Genomic DNA, 16,007 nt, shown 5'->3' on the forward strand with positions numbered 1-16,007 from the left:
CATGATTTAGAAGCCCATTGGGAGGAGAACAAATAGTTTATGTATTTATCTTAAAACTGAAACATTTATGAGGGGCGGGGAAGATTCTCATGCGAGTTATACAGTTGAATATACACGTAACGCTGTCCAACATTGAATTTTTGTCCTCATCCGTGAACGTGTCACAAATTTGATGTATTTTTCGGTGTGCAGTGTTGTTAGCGGTGAGGAATGTACACTTCACATTTAAGGGGGGAACAAAAGGGCACAATTGGGGGTAAACGCGAAAGGCGGGATAAATATGCAAATCGGAACAAAACGACAAAGATCAATCTGCATACTCCTGCCCTTACAACAACAATTAAACAGGTAAAATAAGTTTATGAGCATTCATTAATCATTTACAAATGTGCACTCGAACAAGTGTGCTACTTTTTTCTCGTTTTAAAATAGCGGTACGGAGTGCCAATTTTGAAAAATTTACAACTATTTATTTTATTTTTTTTTTTTTCTACATTTTTTTTTTTTTTTTTAGAAAGAAAATAGTTTGGCTATCTACCTTGCCGTTCAGAAAATTTTTGTGTACACATTTTTTTTTATTTTATAGAAAGAGTGCAAAGTTGGACTTAAAAATATGTTACTCCTGCTGTTGTAGAAACTTTCACGCAGTGACAATGCAAAGTCCATCACCAGGGAATCGCAAACAAGATGTATATTCTTTTAAAAATATCTTAAAATGTTTGTTAACCTTTTTCATAAGAAGAGAATAAAAAAAAAAAAAAAAAAAACTATGAACATTGCAATGTTAATATAGAATATTTTCAGCTACCTTGAAAAAAAAAATATGTACGTACATGATCATTTTTATATGCTTAAAAAAAAAAAAAAGCTAACTGTACAGGCATACAACAGCGCTACATGGTTAGCTTCCCAGCCTTGATGAAACACCTGTATTGTCCTATCTATGTCCGTAAAAGGTAGCGTGTGGAATGTTAAAAGGAAAGCCCTTACACACATTTGGGGAATTCACTCATAAGTAGAGTAAAACTAAACAATGGTAAAATAGTCTACGGGGGGTTGTTGTCCCTCCAATGTTAGCTGATGACAATTTTGGGGGGCAAAAAAAAATGCTGCAAAATTTTGTGCGAAAATAAGGTATAAAGGATAAAAGACTGTGCATAAGTTCCAACTTTTTCTTTAAGAGTTATTCGTATCCCCTTTTAAAAGGACTGTTATTATTCTTAAAGGATGAAGTTAAAATCAGCAGGTGTGCATATACAGCAATTTTTTTATTTAAAGTAGAAATGGCAAATTGGGGTGGAAATTTAAAAACGTAATTTGTGATGCTCGTTAGACTTTTACTTATTATTGTTGAAAAGGATTTTAAGTTGGTACTTGCTATTGTCATTAAGGCCTTTTTTTTTTTTTTTATTTTTTAATTTGTAAAGTTTTATTTTCAGCCAAGTCATCTGCAAATACCTGGATTAAGCTGCAGCGTGCTTGGCAATTTTACACTTCCACACCTTTGTCATTTCGCATGTGTACATTTTCGCGCTTCCACCCTTTTGCGTTCTCCCATTTTTACACAGTTCCATAATTTGCAATTATGTGCGGAGAAATAAGCACAATTCGGTCTACCTATCACCAAAGGTACGTTTTTTATTTTTTTGTTGAATTGTTTTGTTTGATTGTTTGAAGTAACGAGAAGGTATATATTTTCCCCTATTCCCGTGTTTAAAAAAATGCTGCCTTGAAATTTTTCCTTTGAAATTTTTTGCCTTTTGTCAAGCATTTGCTCGTTAAAATTCCATCATTGTAATTTAAGTCTATTTGAATAAATTAGCTCTAGCATTTGTTTAATCAAATGTCTGTCTAAAAATAAAAACAAGTCTATCCGTTTGCCAATTCTGCCAATTGTTTCATTTTACAAAAAAAAAAATGATTAGCAATGAAGAATATTGCGTACCTAAAAAGATTTTATCTATATCTGCGACGGCACTCACGATAATACTCCTAATATTTACCATCGTCAACGAGTACAAATATGTCACGTATTCGAAAGAATTAAGACCCATAATAAAGAACGCCATACCGGTAGGAAGACGCGTGCGAAATGGACTGAAAATGAATCATAACAAATCGTAACAAAATAGCTGCACAAATTTTATCTTTAATTGAAATCCCCTTTTCACTGCAGGTTTCCTGCATCCCTTTGGAGGAAAACAATGGAAAAATCATACATATAGTAAAAAAAAAAAAACAAAGCGAAGCAAAGCAAAGACTGTGTTTAAATCGCTTTACGTGCACACTCTCAAAATTTAGCACAAAGTATAATTATGCCAAACGGCTGCATCCGTGTTAACCGCTTTGTGTGACAGAACTGCCCGCTACAAGACCAGGAAATATTTTATGCACCACCGGAATTCAGCAGTAACATCTACTCATTTCGAGGCGTGTTCTTCGAAATAAAAGTGGAGATGTACCAGTGGGTGAGGGGGTATGGGTACTTGGGGTTGTTAGCAAGGGGGAGGTTTGAGGATCATGTAGTTAGGACTCCTTACAATTTTTTTTTTTTCTATAAAAGTAGAAAAAATCCTGAGTATATGCCGGCCGTCGGAAATGTGGGGAGAAAGGTGAGCTATGTCGACGGACAACGGCGCGTGTCCGTGTTCTCATATGCATGACCACATACACACGTACACACATATATACATTTTTGTGTGACTTGAAGGCCTTCCCGAATGTGCGTCCAATCCTACACATAAGTGCTCACTTTTAGGCAAAAGCCATTTTACAATTGTAGCCCCACCCACCCTTTTTTTTTTTTTTTTTTTCCTCCTGCTGCAGTATGCTAGTTATGCCAAAGCTGGGGGATACAGACTTCCTACGAATGCTCTGATAAATTTTCAAAAGAAAAAAAAGTTGGACTTAGTGGATGACGGCTGGTTCACCGAGTCGGAAATAAAACCTCCTTTTACCCTCGACCATTTAAACACGAACGTTTATGATAATTATTTGTACACTGGAGATCCTCTGAACCCACAAGTATAACCCTTTTGAGGCGTTTTCGTGACGCGCAGTTTTGATAAGAAATAAATGCTTCACGTGTAAAGGGGATTTTGTAGAGAGGGCGAGAGAAGGAGAGGCGTTCCGCATAAGTAACAATTTTGAGAGGGGATCCTCTGGTGGGTCCTCTGGGGGAACCGCTGAAGGGGGGTAATCCCCAATTTGGGTAGCGGCATGGCCCAAATGGGGGGAGCGCTTCACTCAGATTTAGCCCGTTGGGGTAGCTTTCCCCCCCACACATACACACGTTAAAAAGGCAGAAGGATACACCTGAATTGTGCCCATATATGCATATGCACATTCGCACCCCTTTTTGCGCCCTTGCTCCCCTTTTTATAGGTCGGGGATGTGCGCGTGTCGTTTTACGGAAGCGCGTCTACGCACGCGACGGTGATCGGAGTTCAGCGGTCGAGGCTGCTAAATACGATATTTGAAATTGAAGGAGTTGAAATCATGAAGCAGAAAGTTGTCTTACTTTCCGAGGACAACAAAATAATGATCAACCAGACAAAGGATTTTATCCAAAGGAATTATGGCAACATCAAGTCATTGTGGCTGATAAGGCTGATTACCTACGCCATGGTGTCCTTTCAGATATATTCTCTCCTCCTAGAGGACTCTCGGGTAAGTTGGACGCCTTTGCGCATACGTAATGAAAAAAGAAAAAATAATAAAAGAAAAACGCATACGAACGATGCATACCGCCACACCACTTAATCCCATTTAGAAGTAACAGAAAAATTCACCTACCTTTTTGCAGAATGCCCTGTGGAAACTGAACACAAGTCTAGTCATGTCTGGAATGGTGTTGTCCGTCTTTCCATGCATTTTCTGGTTTTTCTGTGACACAGTAGTATTTTTATTTCTATTCGTGTTTCTTTTTTTCTTGTCCGTGTGTTTATTTTTCATTTACAACAACGACATGTACAGTGGGTACACCGAAATGAAGAATTACATGAAGAAAGCCGTTACAGAACCCACGAATTACACGTTTTTAGATGTAGCAAATGCCTGCTCAGACATATATGAAGACTATGATGATGTACAGAAGGACAAAATCAACACCGTTTTTGAATCCAGTAGCGATGGCTCTTTTTACAATTCCGTCGACAAGCATTTGTCCAAGTTTGATTCTTCCCCCGCCGGGATGTATCACTAGTCGGGGAGTTTCCTAGTTGATAAGCCGGGCGGGGTAAAGGGGTAAAGGAGCAAAGGGGCAAAGGGGAAAAGCAGAAGAAGGACAGACGATCAAATGAACACCCTGAAATGGCTAAATCAAATCAAATCAAATGCGAGCATACATTTTGCACACCCCGAGTGCCCGCACGTGGAGGGTTACCCAAATCGACGCTCCTATTTTCCGTGATTTGATGCTGCTGGAAAAAGGTGGGACTCTACACATGGGCAAGCGGAGTGGTCAAGCGGAGTGGTTAAACGGAGTGGTTAAACGGAATGGCCAAACGGAATGACCAAACGGAATGGCCAAGCGGGTTGGCCAAGTGGGTTGGCACCCCATCACGCAGTTCCCGACCGTCCAGCGCAACTGTTCTGTTTTTCCATTTACGTTTTAGCGCAGACGTTTCGGTTTTTTTTTCGTGCAGTTGTTTTTGATCAGATTAGTTTTTTCCTCTTCTTTTTTTGTTCAGGTTGTTTTTTTTTCTCTTCTTTTTGTTCAGTTTAGTTTTTTGCTCTTCTTTTTGTTTAGGTTATTTTTTTTCTCTTCTTTTTGTTCAGTTTAGTTTTTTCCCCTTCTTTTTGTTTTTACTTTTACTTCGCCTGTTTGTTCTCCCAGTTTATTCCACCTTGGTGCTACATTTTACCCTCCCTAAAATTACGGACTGCCATTTCTGCTATGTCGCGTAAAAAAAAAAAAAAAAAGCGTCTGCTTTATTTTTTTTCAATTTGGTACAATTTACGAATATGCAATTTTTTTTTTTTTTACACGTAAAACGGGAAATAAAACTCACTGTCTATTCGCATTTGTTCCAGTTCAGTTTTTTTTTCCTTTCGTGTGAGAAAAAGTTAGTGAAACGAAAGACTGGATAATTTTTTTTTTTTTTTTTTTCCTTTTTGTGTAAATTAACGCCTATCATATCATCGCAAAATTACGCACATACATTGCCCAAATGTATACATTCAGCATATTTACGGGCGTGTTTGTTTTCGCAATTGACATGTGTATACTGAACGGATAGGCCATATGCGCGAATTGGTACCCATCAATGTGGCAGGTGTTAACGTAAATTTATTTATATCCCTGTACGAACACGTGTTACACATGCACTTTATCCTCCTTCCCTTTCTAAGGTGCTTTTTTTTTTTTTTTTTTTAATTTTTCTGGCTAGCATTTAGTAATTAAAATTGTTCACTCTGGCGTATTTTTTTTTTTAATATGACTACACATGCAGGGACCAAGTCAGTGCGCATCCGTCCCGCGAACGTTTGAAGCCTTTTTAAGTTTTCCTTTGGCCCAGTGCGAAAGCTGCATGCCCGTGGGGGTAACTCTCCGAGTTATGGGGGCACAGAAAGGGGAAGGAACGCGCGCGTGAAACCCAATACTTAGGACTGAAAAGAGGCGAGCGCGAACGTAAAACCAAAGGCAAGGAAAAAGGCAAAGGAAAAGGCAAACGCAAAGGCAAAAGCGTTAACGATAACGATAACGAGACCATGAGTTGCCGCCTTTGACACCCTTGTTGCCCTTCCCCATTTTGAATATTTTCTTCCCCACTGGACATAGCTAGTCCAAAAAAAAAAAAAACTTGTCAACATTTTATTGGCTAATGTTGGAGAAACCAAAAGATGAAGTATATTTTTCTGTTTGTCAATCCTACAGCGGGGGGAAATAGAGCATCTATGTTCACCGACGTAAGACCCGACTGCGGGATGCGCACCTGCGGCAACGCGTGTACGTACACGTGGACCTCCGCGCGTATCCCCCGGATGTGTATTTTCGTGTCACCGCTTCACCGCGTCACCGCGTCACCACGTCACCGCTTCACCGCTTCACCACGTCACCACTTCACCGCGTCACCACGTCACCGCGTCACCACTTCACCGCGTCACCACTTCACCGCGTCACCACTTCACCACGTCACCGCTTCACCACTTCACCACATCACCACCTCCCCGCGTCACCACTTCACCACGTCACCGCTTCACCACATCACCACCTCCCCGCCCCTCCCAGTTTGGAGTCAACGAAATAATATTCCACAAGCCGCACAAGTGCCATTTCTCCATTTACAACATTTTGGAGGGCGAAAATGGGAAAAAGCCCGGGTTCCTGCACCTCAGTTCTGTGACGAACAGCCCGAGGGAGGCTGAAATTAAAAGTGAGTCCATGACCCCTAAGTCGAGGGGCCCTGTTAGCAAAAGTAGCCTCTCCGTGGAGGGGAAAAGCGGCACGCAGAACCGCAATCCGAGTCATAACTCCAGTGAGAAGGGAACAAATAAGCCAAGTAACAGCACAGGAAGTGGTGGGAAGACCAAAGGAGAAGATCACCACTCCGGTGGTACAAAAAAGGGAAACAACTCGCAAAAGGCAGGTAGTGATAATAGTGATGGCACAGCTGGGGAGGATGAAAATATATTTGCCTATGTCCTAGTGGCAGGAGGAGATGGAACGCTAAACTGGTTTCTAAAAGAAGCAGAACATTATGATATTAAGGATGATAAAATTGCTGTAGGAGTCATTCCCTTCGGAACAGGGAACGATTTTGCCAAAGCGTTCGGATGGAAAAAAATGGATGGCTTTTTTAACTATACCTTTTTATTTGATATTTTAAAAAAAATAGTAGATCAAACATTCAAGTCCAAAATTGAGAAGCATGATTATTGGAACGTACATGTGTTGTTGAAGGAAGATGGGTATTTTAATAAAATCAGTTCGAGGACAAAAAAGAAGGAAACGTTAATAGAAAATGAACAAAATGTGAAAACTTTGAAATTGTGCATGAGCAATTACTTCAGTATAGGGATAGATTCAAGGATAGGTAGAGGGTTTGAAAGGCACAGACAGAAGAGTGCCTTTATTAATAAACTCATTTACGTCATTGAGGGATTTAAAAAAATTATTTTTAAAAAAAATACTCCTGTTAATTTAATTATTGACAAAATGGTTACTGGCAAAAATTACGATAATGTTATTTTTACGACTAGCCATAATGACAGCACATCTTCTTCTTCTCCTCCTCCCCCTCTCCTCAAAAAAGCAATGAGCATCATATGCGTGAACATTCCTTCGTACTCCTCTGGAAATGACATATGGAATTATACGCATAAAATTGGGTTAAAATTACCAAAGGATTTACCTTCGGAGCAGAAAAAAGTGTATAAAGATTTAAAAAAATCTCAACAGGAGGTGGGGGATGGTGTGCTGGAGTTTGTCATTTATCAGTCAGGGGTAGACTTGGGGTTGGAATTCACCCTCAGGGGTAGGGCCTTTAGGGTTCACCAGGGAATTGGCCCGTGGAAAATACTTTTTAAGGAGCAAGTGTGTAATGTTTATTTTCAGGTGGATGGGGAGTACTACCTCATGTCGTTTCCCGACAGCATCTCCATCGACCATTACAAGAAGATCAACGTGTTGAAGAATATGGTGTGATTTGTTTGGGAGAGTCAGATTCGGCCCTTTTTTGCCATTTTGCCTTTTTTTCCCTTTTTGGCTTTTTTTTTACACTTTTTGGCCTTTTTTTTCCTTTTTGGCCTTTTTTTTCCTTTTTGGCCTTTTTTTCCCTTTTTGGCCTTTTTCCCCCTTTTTGGCCTTTTTTTCCCTATTTGCCTTTTTTTCGTGTTCCCAGCGCTCCGCTTTCGCACAGATGGCCAGGCGGTAGCCAGGGAAAGCCGTCCAAATGGACACGCAAAGGGACGCGTACTTTTGACCCGCCCCCGCATACATATTAACACATCCCAGGTATACACACGTGGCGCGCAGACGTACCAATTTGTGCTTCCCCCTGTAGCTATCCCAACAACGTTGCTTTTTTTTTTTTTTTTTCCCCCTTGCGTACCCATTTCCGCGTTTGCCCTTTTCACCTCCGTGACTTCTTCATTTGTGCCCTGGCAAAACTACCCCGCATGTGCATACCGAATGGGGCTCCTCCCACTACGTCCCCCATTCGCATGTGTTTTCCGACACGTCACTCCTCTTTAAACGTTTCGTTGCGTGTCTCCATCCTTCGCTTTTAAGAAGAACACTGCTATCTTCCTAATGAGAAAGCCCTCCCTCCAGCAGGAGGAACTCTCTTTCACGTACACTTTTCCCCTTTTGTTTGACCTTACAATTTTTCACTCATTTTTTATTTATGTTTCTTCAGTATTGGGGAGCATTGCCCATGGTAGGTATGGGGCCTCTTGTGTGGCTCCCCCCCAAAATTTCCCTTCTGGAAACAGGGTACGATGCGCACTGTGCAGTTTGATTTGGCGCAATTGCAATGCCGTCCGCTTAGGTGCATGCGTGCGTGTTGCCACCTGCTCGCTGTTTTATGTCCCTCCAGTTTGTGTACCAATTGGGGAAGCGGCATGAAAATATGGAGTGGAAAAATGGGGTGAAAAAATGGGGTGAAAAAATGGGGCTAAAAAAACGGCGTGGAAAAAAGGCTACGCTTCTTCGAAGGTGAGTTTGCCGCGTTTGCCACGTTTACCACGTTTGCCGCGTATGCCACATTTGCCGCGTATGCCGCTGCTTCTTCCACTCTCCGTAGATGCTTAAGGAGGGGAACCTCCCCCGATGCGGATTTTTCTCCCTTCGCGAAAGGCGCCCTTGGGAACGGCGCAGCGGAATGATGTAAACCGATTCTGTGAAAGTAACATAAAAATGAGCCGCGCGGAATCTCCCCTTTTGAGAGGGCACAACTGGAGCCATGGCCACTCTGGTATTTTTCCAATATATTCATACCTACAAAGGTCCATGTGTAACTAACCGTACAAGCATAGTTCAATCCGCTTGCCAACTCTAAAGCACAGCGTAGTTGTAACCCCCCCACACACACACCTGCCCCCCTCTTTGTAAGGGGCAACTTAAAAAGAAGATGCAGATAATGATATGGGTGAACAGGATAAAATTAACTGTAGGGTATCACAGAAAAGGTGCCACGTTGAACAGAATGATGTATGCCATGAGAAGCATACACAGTGAAGTGGAGAAATTTGAAAAAATGTCTAGAAATCTCATCGAGTGTATTGAAAAATATAAAAAGGAGAAACAAATTTGCATATCGTCTTACAAAAATTACAAACAAGAAATGAAAGAATGTGCACGTACATTATTTACTGATGATATTTTGACTAGCTTAAAAAAAAAAGATTTTAAAATTATTTTTACATACACCATTTTGCTGTCAAAAAGGGTTCCCCTGAAGAGGGAGGCTTTAAAAATGGTGCTTCTGTCCTATGTGAACCTGCTCAACGGAGAGGAGAAAAAGGAAGAAAAGAGCCATGTTATAAATAAACGTAATGACGACGTAGATACACCCCTACTTCTAACACTTAAGTACCTATTCTATCTTAATGTAGATCACGATAAAGTTATATATAACTACATTTACTCAGAGTTAAATAATCAAATAGAAGAGTACACCCTGGAGGAACTCGTAGAAACGGTAAACTTGATCTCATCCTTTAAGGATAAAAAATGGATTAATCAGAAGTTTTTTTCTAGATGCATAAATGAGATTGTTAAAAGAAGCAAGCATATGGAGGAGGACACGTCCAATTATTTAGTCACCATTATCAAATCTTGTTCTCGCCTCAACTGCGAAATTGCGGACATCCACGTGCTGCTGGAAATGCTCAGAGATAATTTTGAAAAAAAGGAAAAGAAAAATATTCACACACTAATTAAAGTCATATACAACCTATTTCTTTGTAACTATCACAACAACAAAAATGTGAACCAGCTAATTGATTTACTAAAATCTGAGCTTATGGGCACTAGCAAGGAGGAGGAATACCCCACATATAAAAAATACACCTACAATAATAATGTCGTGCTTGACACCAACCACGACTTGGAGGGGCAGGCCAGTAGGAACAACTCTTACAATCTCGCCATCTGTAATGACAATATTAGGAATATTCATCAGATTTACTTCAACACGAAGGAAAATTTGCACATGTATGCGGCTCCATCTACTCCAATCCCTTCTGTCAGTTTGTACCGCCTCAAATTCCTTGACCTCCTCATCCGATCGGACAACTTCCTATACAACAGCGTCTACAGTCCGAACTCGCACTTTTTCGATTTTGTGAAGCAGCTGCGGGTGGAAGGTAATACGCACGGGAGAAATCGTCGCTAGTAAAAAGCCCACACGGGGTGAAACTGTGCAGAAAAGGGCACTCACCGAGTGGTCCTCACCGAGTGGTCCTCACGCAGTGGTCTTCACCAACGTGACCCATTCAATCGTCCTCGCAGGCAAGGACCCACGGGAGACCATTTTTACAAAGCAGGCCACATTTTTTGTGAAGGAGAGCGGGTAACCCAAAGGGGCGCTTACGCCCCAGTGCAGTCACGCGCAAATATGAAGTTCTTTCCTCCGTAGAGTGACTCCCATCCGTGTTGTGCATCCGTGTTGTGCATCCATGCGATACATTCATTTCTCCCCTTCCCATCCACGTAGGTTCAAACTAGCGAGTAAGCTCGTCCACATTTACCCCATCTCGTACCTACCGGAGTTCCAAAACACGTACGTCGAATTTGTGCACAACAGGAGCATCAACAGGAACATGAAAGACAACCAGCACAAGTTCCACCGGCACCATTTAAGGTACAGGATTCGGAACCTGAAGTTTTTAGGATGGTAGGGTTGTGTGCATGTAGCGTGTTTGTGTGGATGACCACGCCATCGCCCTCACGTCAACATGTCACCTTCCTCTTACACCCCGCCTCCTCCTAGGAACCCCATCCTGCTGTACGAACACGAGTGGAAAAAGCTTAGGTATCTTACAACAAACATTAAAAAAATTTACTGAAATATTAAAAAATTCATAATGAAGAAAAAGGAAGAAAAAAAAAAAAAAAAAACTGGGGAGGATTTTTAAACTGCATGCAACCACATATATATAAATACATCAGTAGGTGTACATGTGTGACAACTTCATGTGTACATAATTTCTTTTTTCTTTACAGAAATTATGGTGAAAAGCTGGAGTACATAAAAAAAGCGTTTAAAAGCATAAGGAGCCATACACAAGGGGGGTAGTCACGTGGTGGACAGGATAAGCGGCGAGCTGGTAGCCGGTGTGGTGCTCATAAAGGGGAAGAACGAAGGTGGGAAACAAATTGGAGGGTTCAAAAAAAGTGCGCACAGGGGAGGAGAGAAAGGAAAGAGGGAGAAATATGACACTGGAATGAGAAACCGGATAGAGCTACACACACACCCACACGCATGTATACATATGTACACAAATGAATACGCATGCACGCACAATGCTGTGCTTCTCTTCTGAATTATACATAAATAAACTGAGCGCTGATAGATGGCAGGGGGAGGGGTGCCTTTTGTGCATATAAAACAAAAAAATAAATAAAAAAAATAAATTAAAAAAAATTCAACGATTGGGGGAGAGAACTGGGGAAAGAGCTTTGCCCAGTTTGGCCAGTTGAGCCAAAACTGCCAAAGGAGGAAAAATGCACTCGGGGGAAATGAAGCATGAATGAGTAATGCGAGCATATTTTTAAACGCGTAACGGGCGGAGGGTGCGCAGCTGAGAGGTACATATGTACACATGTGCATGTGCATTTGCATTTGCATGTGCCTATTCCGTCTTATGGCTCCACTTCGTCCGCGGACTGGTCGCTCGCTGTTTCCTTTTTTTTTTTCTTCTTCTTCTTGAAGGACATTCTTCTCCTTATGGTTTTTTGCGTCTGCGTGGGGGGGAGGGAGGTCGCCGTCGTGAGTGGTAGCAACGAAACGGTGAGTGATCTCGCAGTGATTGGCACGCACTCGCACCACTCGCATCACTACTGATCGATCTCTGCAGGGAGTTACCTTCAGAATCGTTCGCAAGGGCTTGTACAGGAGGGGCACAACTGGAGCCTCCACTTTGACCAAATCCACATCGATTTGCTTGCACAAGTGATTCATTTTTGCGATTTTTTTAATGCATTCATGACTTAGGCCATGGATAGTTACGTTCCGGTTGTTTAAATTATACTGCTGTTTCACTGACGTCAGGGCCTCAATGGCGGTGTAATCAAAGAGGGTGCTTTTTCCCTTAAGAACAATATTAACAGTCGAGCTGTCCTTCTCGTAGCTAAACAGCCTCGTGAACATCTTCTTAGACGCGTAGAACAGGTGGCCTTCGATTTCGTAGTACTAAGCGGGGGGGAGGGAATCGCGAGGGGGGAAATGTGTAAAGGGAAGTGTGTACAGGGACGTGTGTACAGGGAAATGCAAAACGGTTAATGTGAAAAAGGAAAGGAGAACGAGCACGGGCATCACTCGGTGGAGTACGCACAAGTGCATGCTTCTCTCCCTTTTCTGCTTTAGTGCAGTCCTGTGCGAGTTGACGAATAGTCGCCAACTGCACTTTCCGCGGGACCTTACCTTCGTGTCTGTGTCTTTGTCATAAAATATTTCAAATTTAAATGTGGACTTGCTCTGCCATACGTACACCAGGGCGGATAAAATGATCCCCGCGAAAACTCCGGTGGGGACACTCACGAAGACCTGTAAAAATGGGGGCGTTCAAACAGTAATCAAATGCAGCAATGGTGCATAGAGGGGGAGGGGGAAAAAAAAAATGTGCCTTTTCGGTAGGGCCAAAAGGAGCACCAAAAATGAGTGCATGTGCAAAATATATTGTGTGCGGAGTGGGTCCACACAAAAACGCTTCCCTAGTTGCGCACATTCATTTATTATTTTTGCGACTCCATTTTTGTGCTTTTTTTGTGCTTTTTTGGTATTTTTTTGGTATTTTTTTTGTGTTTTTTTTTTTTCCTTACGCATAGGACCGTGACGAGGACGATGATGAAGGCGTCCCATCTGGAGATCTTCCTGCTCATGCACGGGTGGCAGTTCCTTATGTACCCCGGGCAGAAGGTAAAAAATACAATAGGGATGGAAAACCATTTGAAACAATGAATAAACACAGTAATCATAATCCCACAGAGAAAGGAAAGGGGGATGTAATTTAGTAAGGAGTATCCAAAGAGCAAAATGCCATATATCAAAATGGAAGCAACAACTCCACTCTCTTTTCCCCTTGCCCCATTTCTATAATTCAATACAGAGAGTCCTAACAAGCTACTACCCCCCACAGCACTTCCCAAGGCTGCCAAAAGATTCCCAATAAAAAGAGAAAAAACGGTTTCATTCGTATCACATTCTGCTCCTCCCATATCTTTTATAACTTCGCTGACCATCAAAACCTCCAGAAGTAACACCACAAACATATTTATCACCTGCTTAATAAGGTCCATATTAAATACCACCTTTTTAAAATCTAATTCTTTATTGGTGAATAAAAATGTCGGCTTGGCTTTATCTGATGTGAAGGAAAATAAGTCCCCCACTGTGTAGGACTTCACATCCTTGAAGGATTCGAAATTATTGTGTAGGAATCTCCTCAGGATTACAAATTCGACAAATATGGTGACTGTTATTGCTATTAGGGTGGATGGGATCTTGTGGCCCAGCTGCGATGGGGAAAGGGGGGGGTGAAAATGGACAGGGTGCCACGAAAAGGCACACTTCAGCGAGGCGAAGCGTACCACTAATCATTTCGTGCAAAGGCGAATAGCAACCAAGAAGAAGAGTTGCCACTCCGCCATCCCGAAAATGATACACGATCAAACGCGCGCACGAATACAAGGAGATGGTCTCCCCTCTCACCTTGGGGATCTTCTTCCAAAGCTCCACTATGATAACCACCAAAGTACAAATGATGACGAAAAAAAGTAAGTAGTACCCCTTAATGTACTCATGCGTACGGGGATCCTTCAGCGTGTGTAACTGTGCCCTCAGAAATATGACAGAGAGTCCGTTACAATACCCAATAAAAACAGGGGTCGGGATTAACTGAATCAAGGCAGACATATGAAAAAGCGAAAAGAAAAAAAGCATCACAGAGCAGATCAGTATGCACACATACAGCCGTTCAATTCCTTCTGGTAAGAGATTCACATTTTCATTTTCAACTAAATACTTAGAACACACAGATGCAAAGGCACCTGTCACACCGTGGATGACTGCAGGAGATCCTCCAAAAATAGACGTTATTAAACAGAGAAAAGAAGCACCTTGCAATCCTAGGTAAGGTGGAATTTTAGCTATCATTGAAAAGGAGATCATCTCGGGTAACATAGTAAGGCATAATATACAGCCACATAATATTTCGTTTATATAATATTTGGAGGATTCCTTTGGCGTGTTTGTAAATCCCCATCCCCATTTTATTCCATCCGTCATGGATTTGATGGCTGGAAGTAAGCCTATTCTGGACGGCAAACATATCTTTATGTCATTGTCGCATAAATCATCATGGTAAATTTGTGTCCTTTCTGTTGACTCATCCATTTTGTTAAAATCCACCACCTTTTCTGTCACATCGTTTATTACTATGTCGTCTCCTTTTTTCGTTTCGTTCATTTTTTTTTTTAACGGAAAAAATTTGTTGTCTAAGCACGTTTTGTGTGGGGTGTCATCAACGGGTTTCTTCTGAGGAGGGTCCTGTGGTGTGCACAGGCCAGGTGCGCAAAAGGGGGTTGGTTGGCAGACTGGAGTCCTAACCTCACAGGTGTGCACTAAAATATGTGCACTCACAGGTGCGCACTCAAATATGTGCACTCAGACATGCGTGTAGATTTCCTCTGCGTTGCCCTACTTATGTGCTGACGAAGTTTTACAAAAATATGTGCGGGTGCTTTTTTCAAATGTGTTTCCCTCTCGTCAGTCGTTCCTCTTCATGGTTCACTCGGGGTGCCGTTCACCGCGCTTCTTGGTAGCTGATCCGTCCGAAGGTCCCTCTCCTCTGCGTTGCACTGCTTGGCTGTGTGGACGGTTGCTCAGTGAGGCACTTGTCACGCTGGGAAGATGCAATCGGATTGTATGCTTCGTCCTGTCGCTCTTCGTGTCGCTCTTCGTGTCGCTCTTCGATCACCCTTCTATCACTCTTCGATCACTCTTCTATCACTCTTCGGCCCGCTGCTTACCCCGATTGCGCCTCCTACCTTCCCACGTGCACGTAAAAACGTTTGCCGCTTCCCCCCAGACGGCGTTACACACGTTTTATAAGGTGCTTCCCCTCAGTGGGTGTGGCAAAAAAAAAATGTGCAATTTTTTCACTTAAAAAAAAAAGGTACAGAGGACACAGGCCCCAATGATCTTCATTTAACCGGCAACGGAAAAATGACAGCTTGAGCAACATTCTATTATCTGTTACGTCAGCTGTTGACCGCAGGTTGGAGGCTCATACCGAGTGCACTAAGGAAGGTCAGCGTGCACATGACAAAATGGGTCAACGTGCGTGCGAAGGTTGGTACTTTAAAAGGATGACATAAATGGGTACATAAGCCAGTACGCAGTCGCGTACGATGTTGCGTACTTTTAAGTACGCGCAGATTGGCCAACACAATAACGAGCGAGCAAGCACATTAATTCATTTGGCAGAATAAATTTCCTATGCAATGGAGTAAATCATGCGGAAAAAAAGCGAATTCGTCGATTGAGAATTCTCCCGGGGGTGGGAGGGAAAAAAAAGCAAAGGGAGTGGAAAACGAAAGGAAAACTTCGCGGAAAAGGAAAAAATAATGCGCACTTATTTTTGCCTTTTAAAAAAGCGACATAAATGACGAATGGACTGCATGTATAACGAAGTACGCTGCATGGGCAGAAGGCATATGAAAAAAAAAAAAATTAAAAGTAGTCACAGCTTGATTTCTCCCTTTTTTTTTTTTTTTTGCGCAATGGGATGTTGACGATGGGTTTTTTTTTTTTTTTTACGTACACGTACATTTATTCATA

At 42.0% G+C, this 16,007-nt stretch overlaps 4 protein-coding genes across 4 annotated transcripts; 3 read left to right on the forward strand and 1 right to left on the reverse strand.

Annotated features, from left to right (window-relative positions):
* Positions 1 to 1,917: 1,917 nt before the first annotated feature.
* On the forward strand, positions 1,918 to 4,204 carry PCYB_124350 (hypothetical protein; the record flags this gene model as incomplete). The annotated part of the gene is made up of 6 exons (XM_004223768.1): positions 1,918 to 2,073; positions 2,177 to 2,224; positions 2,358 to 2,612; positions 2,827 to 3,024; positions 3,385 to 3,669; positions 3,806 to 4,204. 6 exons carry the CDS (start codon positions 1,918 to 1,920, stop codon positions 4,202 to 4,204), a joined length of 1,341 nt encoding a protein of 446 aa, XP_004223816.1.
* Positions 4,205 to 5,844: 1,640 nt separating this feature from the next.
* PCYB_124360 (diacylglycerol kinase) lies at positions 5,845 to 7,648 on the forward strand (the record flags this gene model as incomplete). Its single annotated transcript, XM_004223769.1, has 2 exons — positions 5,845 to 5,910; positions 6,233 to 7,648. The coding sequence occupies 2 exons, from the start codon at positions 5,845 to 5,847 to the stop codon at positions 7,646 to 7,648; spliced, it is 1,482 nt and encodes a 493-aa protein (XP_004223817.1).
* Positions 7,649 to 9,200: 1,552 nt separating this feature from the next.
* Positions 9,201 to 11,013, forward strand: PCYB_124370 (hypothetical protein; the record flags this gene model as incomplete). Its single annotated transcript, XM_004223770.1, has 4 exons — positions 9,201 to 10,311; positions 10,457 to 10,517; positions 10,662 to 10,841; positions 10,938 to 11,013. The coding sequence occupies 4 exons, from the start codon at positions 9,201 to 9,203 to the stop codon at positions 11,011 to 11,013; spliced, it is 1,428 nt and encodes a 475-aa protein (XP_004223818.1).
* A 796-nt stretch (positions 11,014 to 11,809) lies between these two features.
* PCYB_124380 (sulfate transporter) lies at positions 11,810 to 14,633 on the reverse strand (the record flags this gene model as incomplete). Its single annotated transcript, XM_004223771.1, has 5 exons — positions 11,810 to 11,908; positions 12,033 to 12,359; positions 12,591 to 12,713; positions 12,989 to 13,681; positions 13,878 to 14,633. 5 exons carry the CDS (start codon positions 14,631 to 14,633, stop codon positions 11,810 to 11,812), a joined length of 1,998 nt encoding a protein of 665 aa, XP_004223819.1.
* Positions 14,634 to 16,007: the final 1,374 nt, after the last annotated feature.

The sequence above is a fragment of the Plasmodium cynomolgi genome, chromosome 12 (genome assembly GCF_000321355.1).
Source record: "Plasmodium cynomolgi strain B DNA, chromosome 12, whole genome shotgun sequence".
Lineage (NCBI taxonomy): Eukaryota > Apicomplexa > Aconoidasida > Haemosporida > Plasmodiidae > Plasmodium > Plasmodium cynomolgi.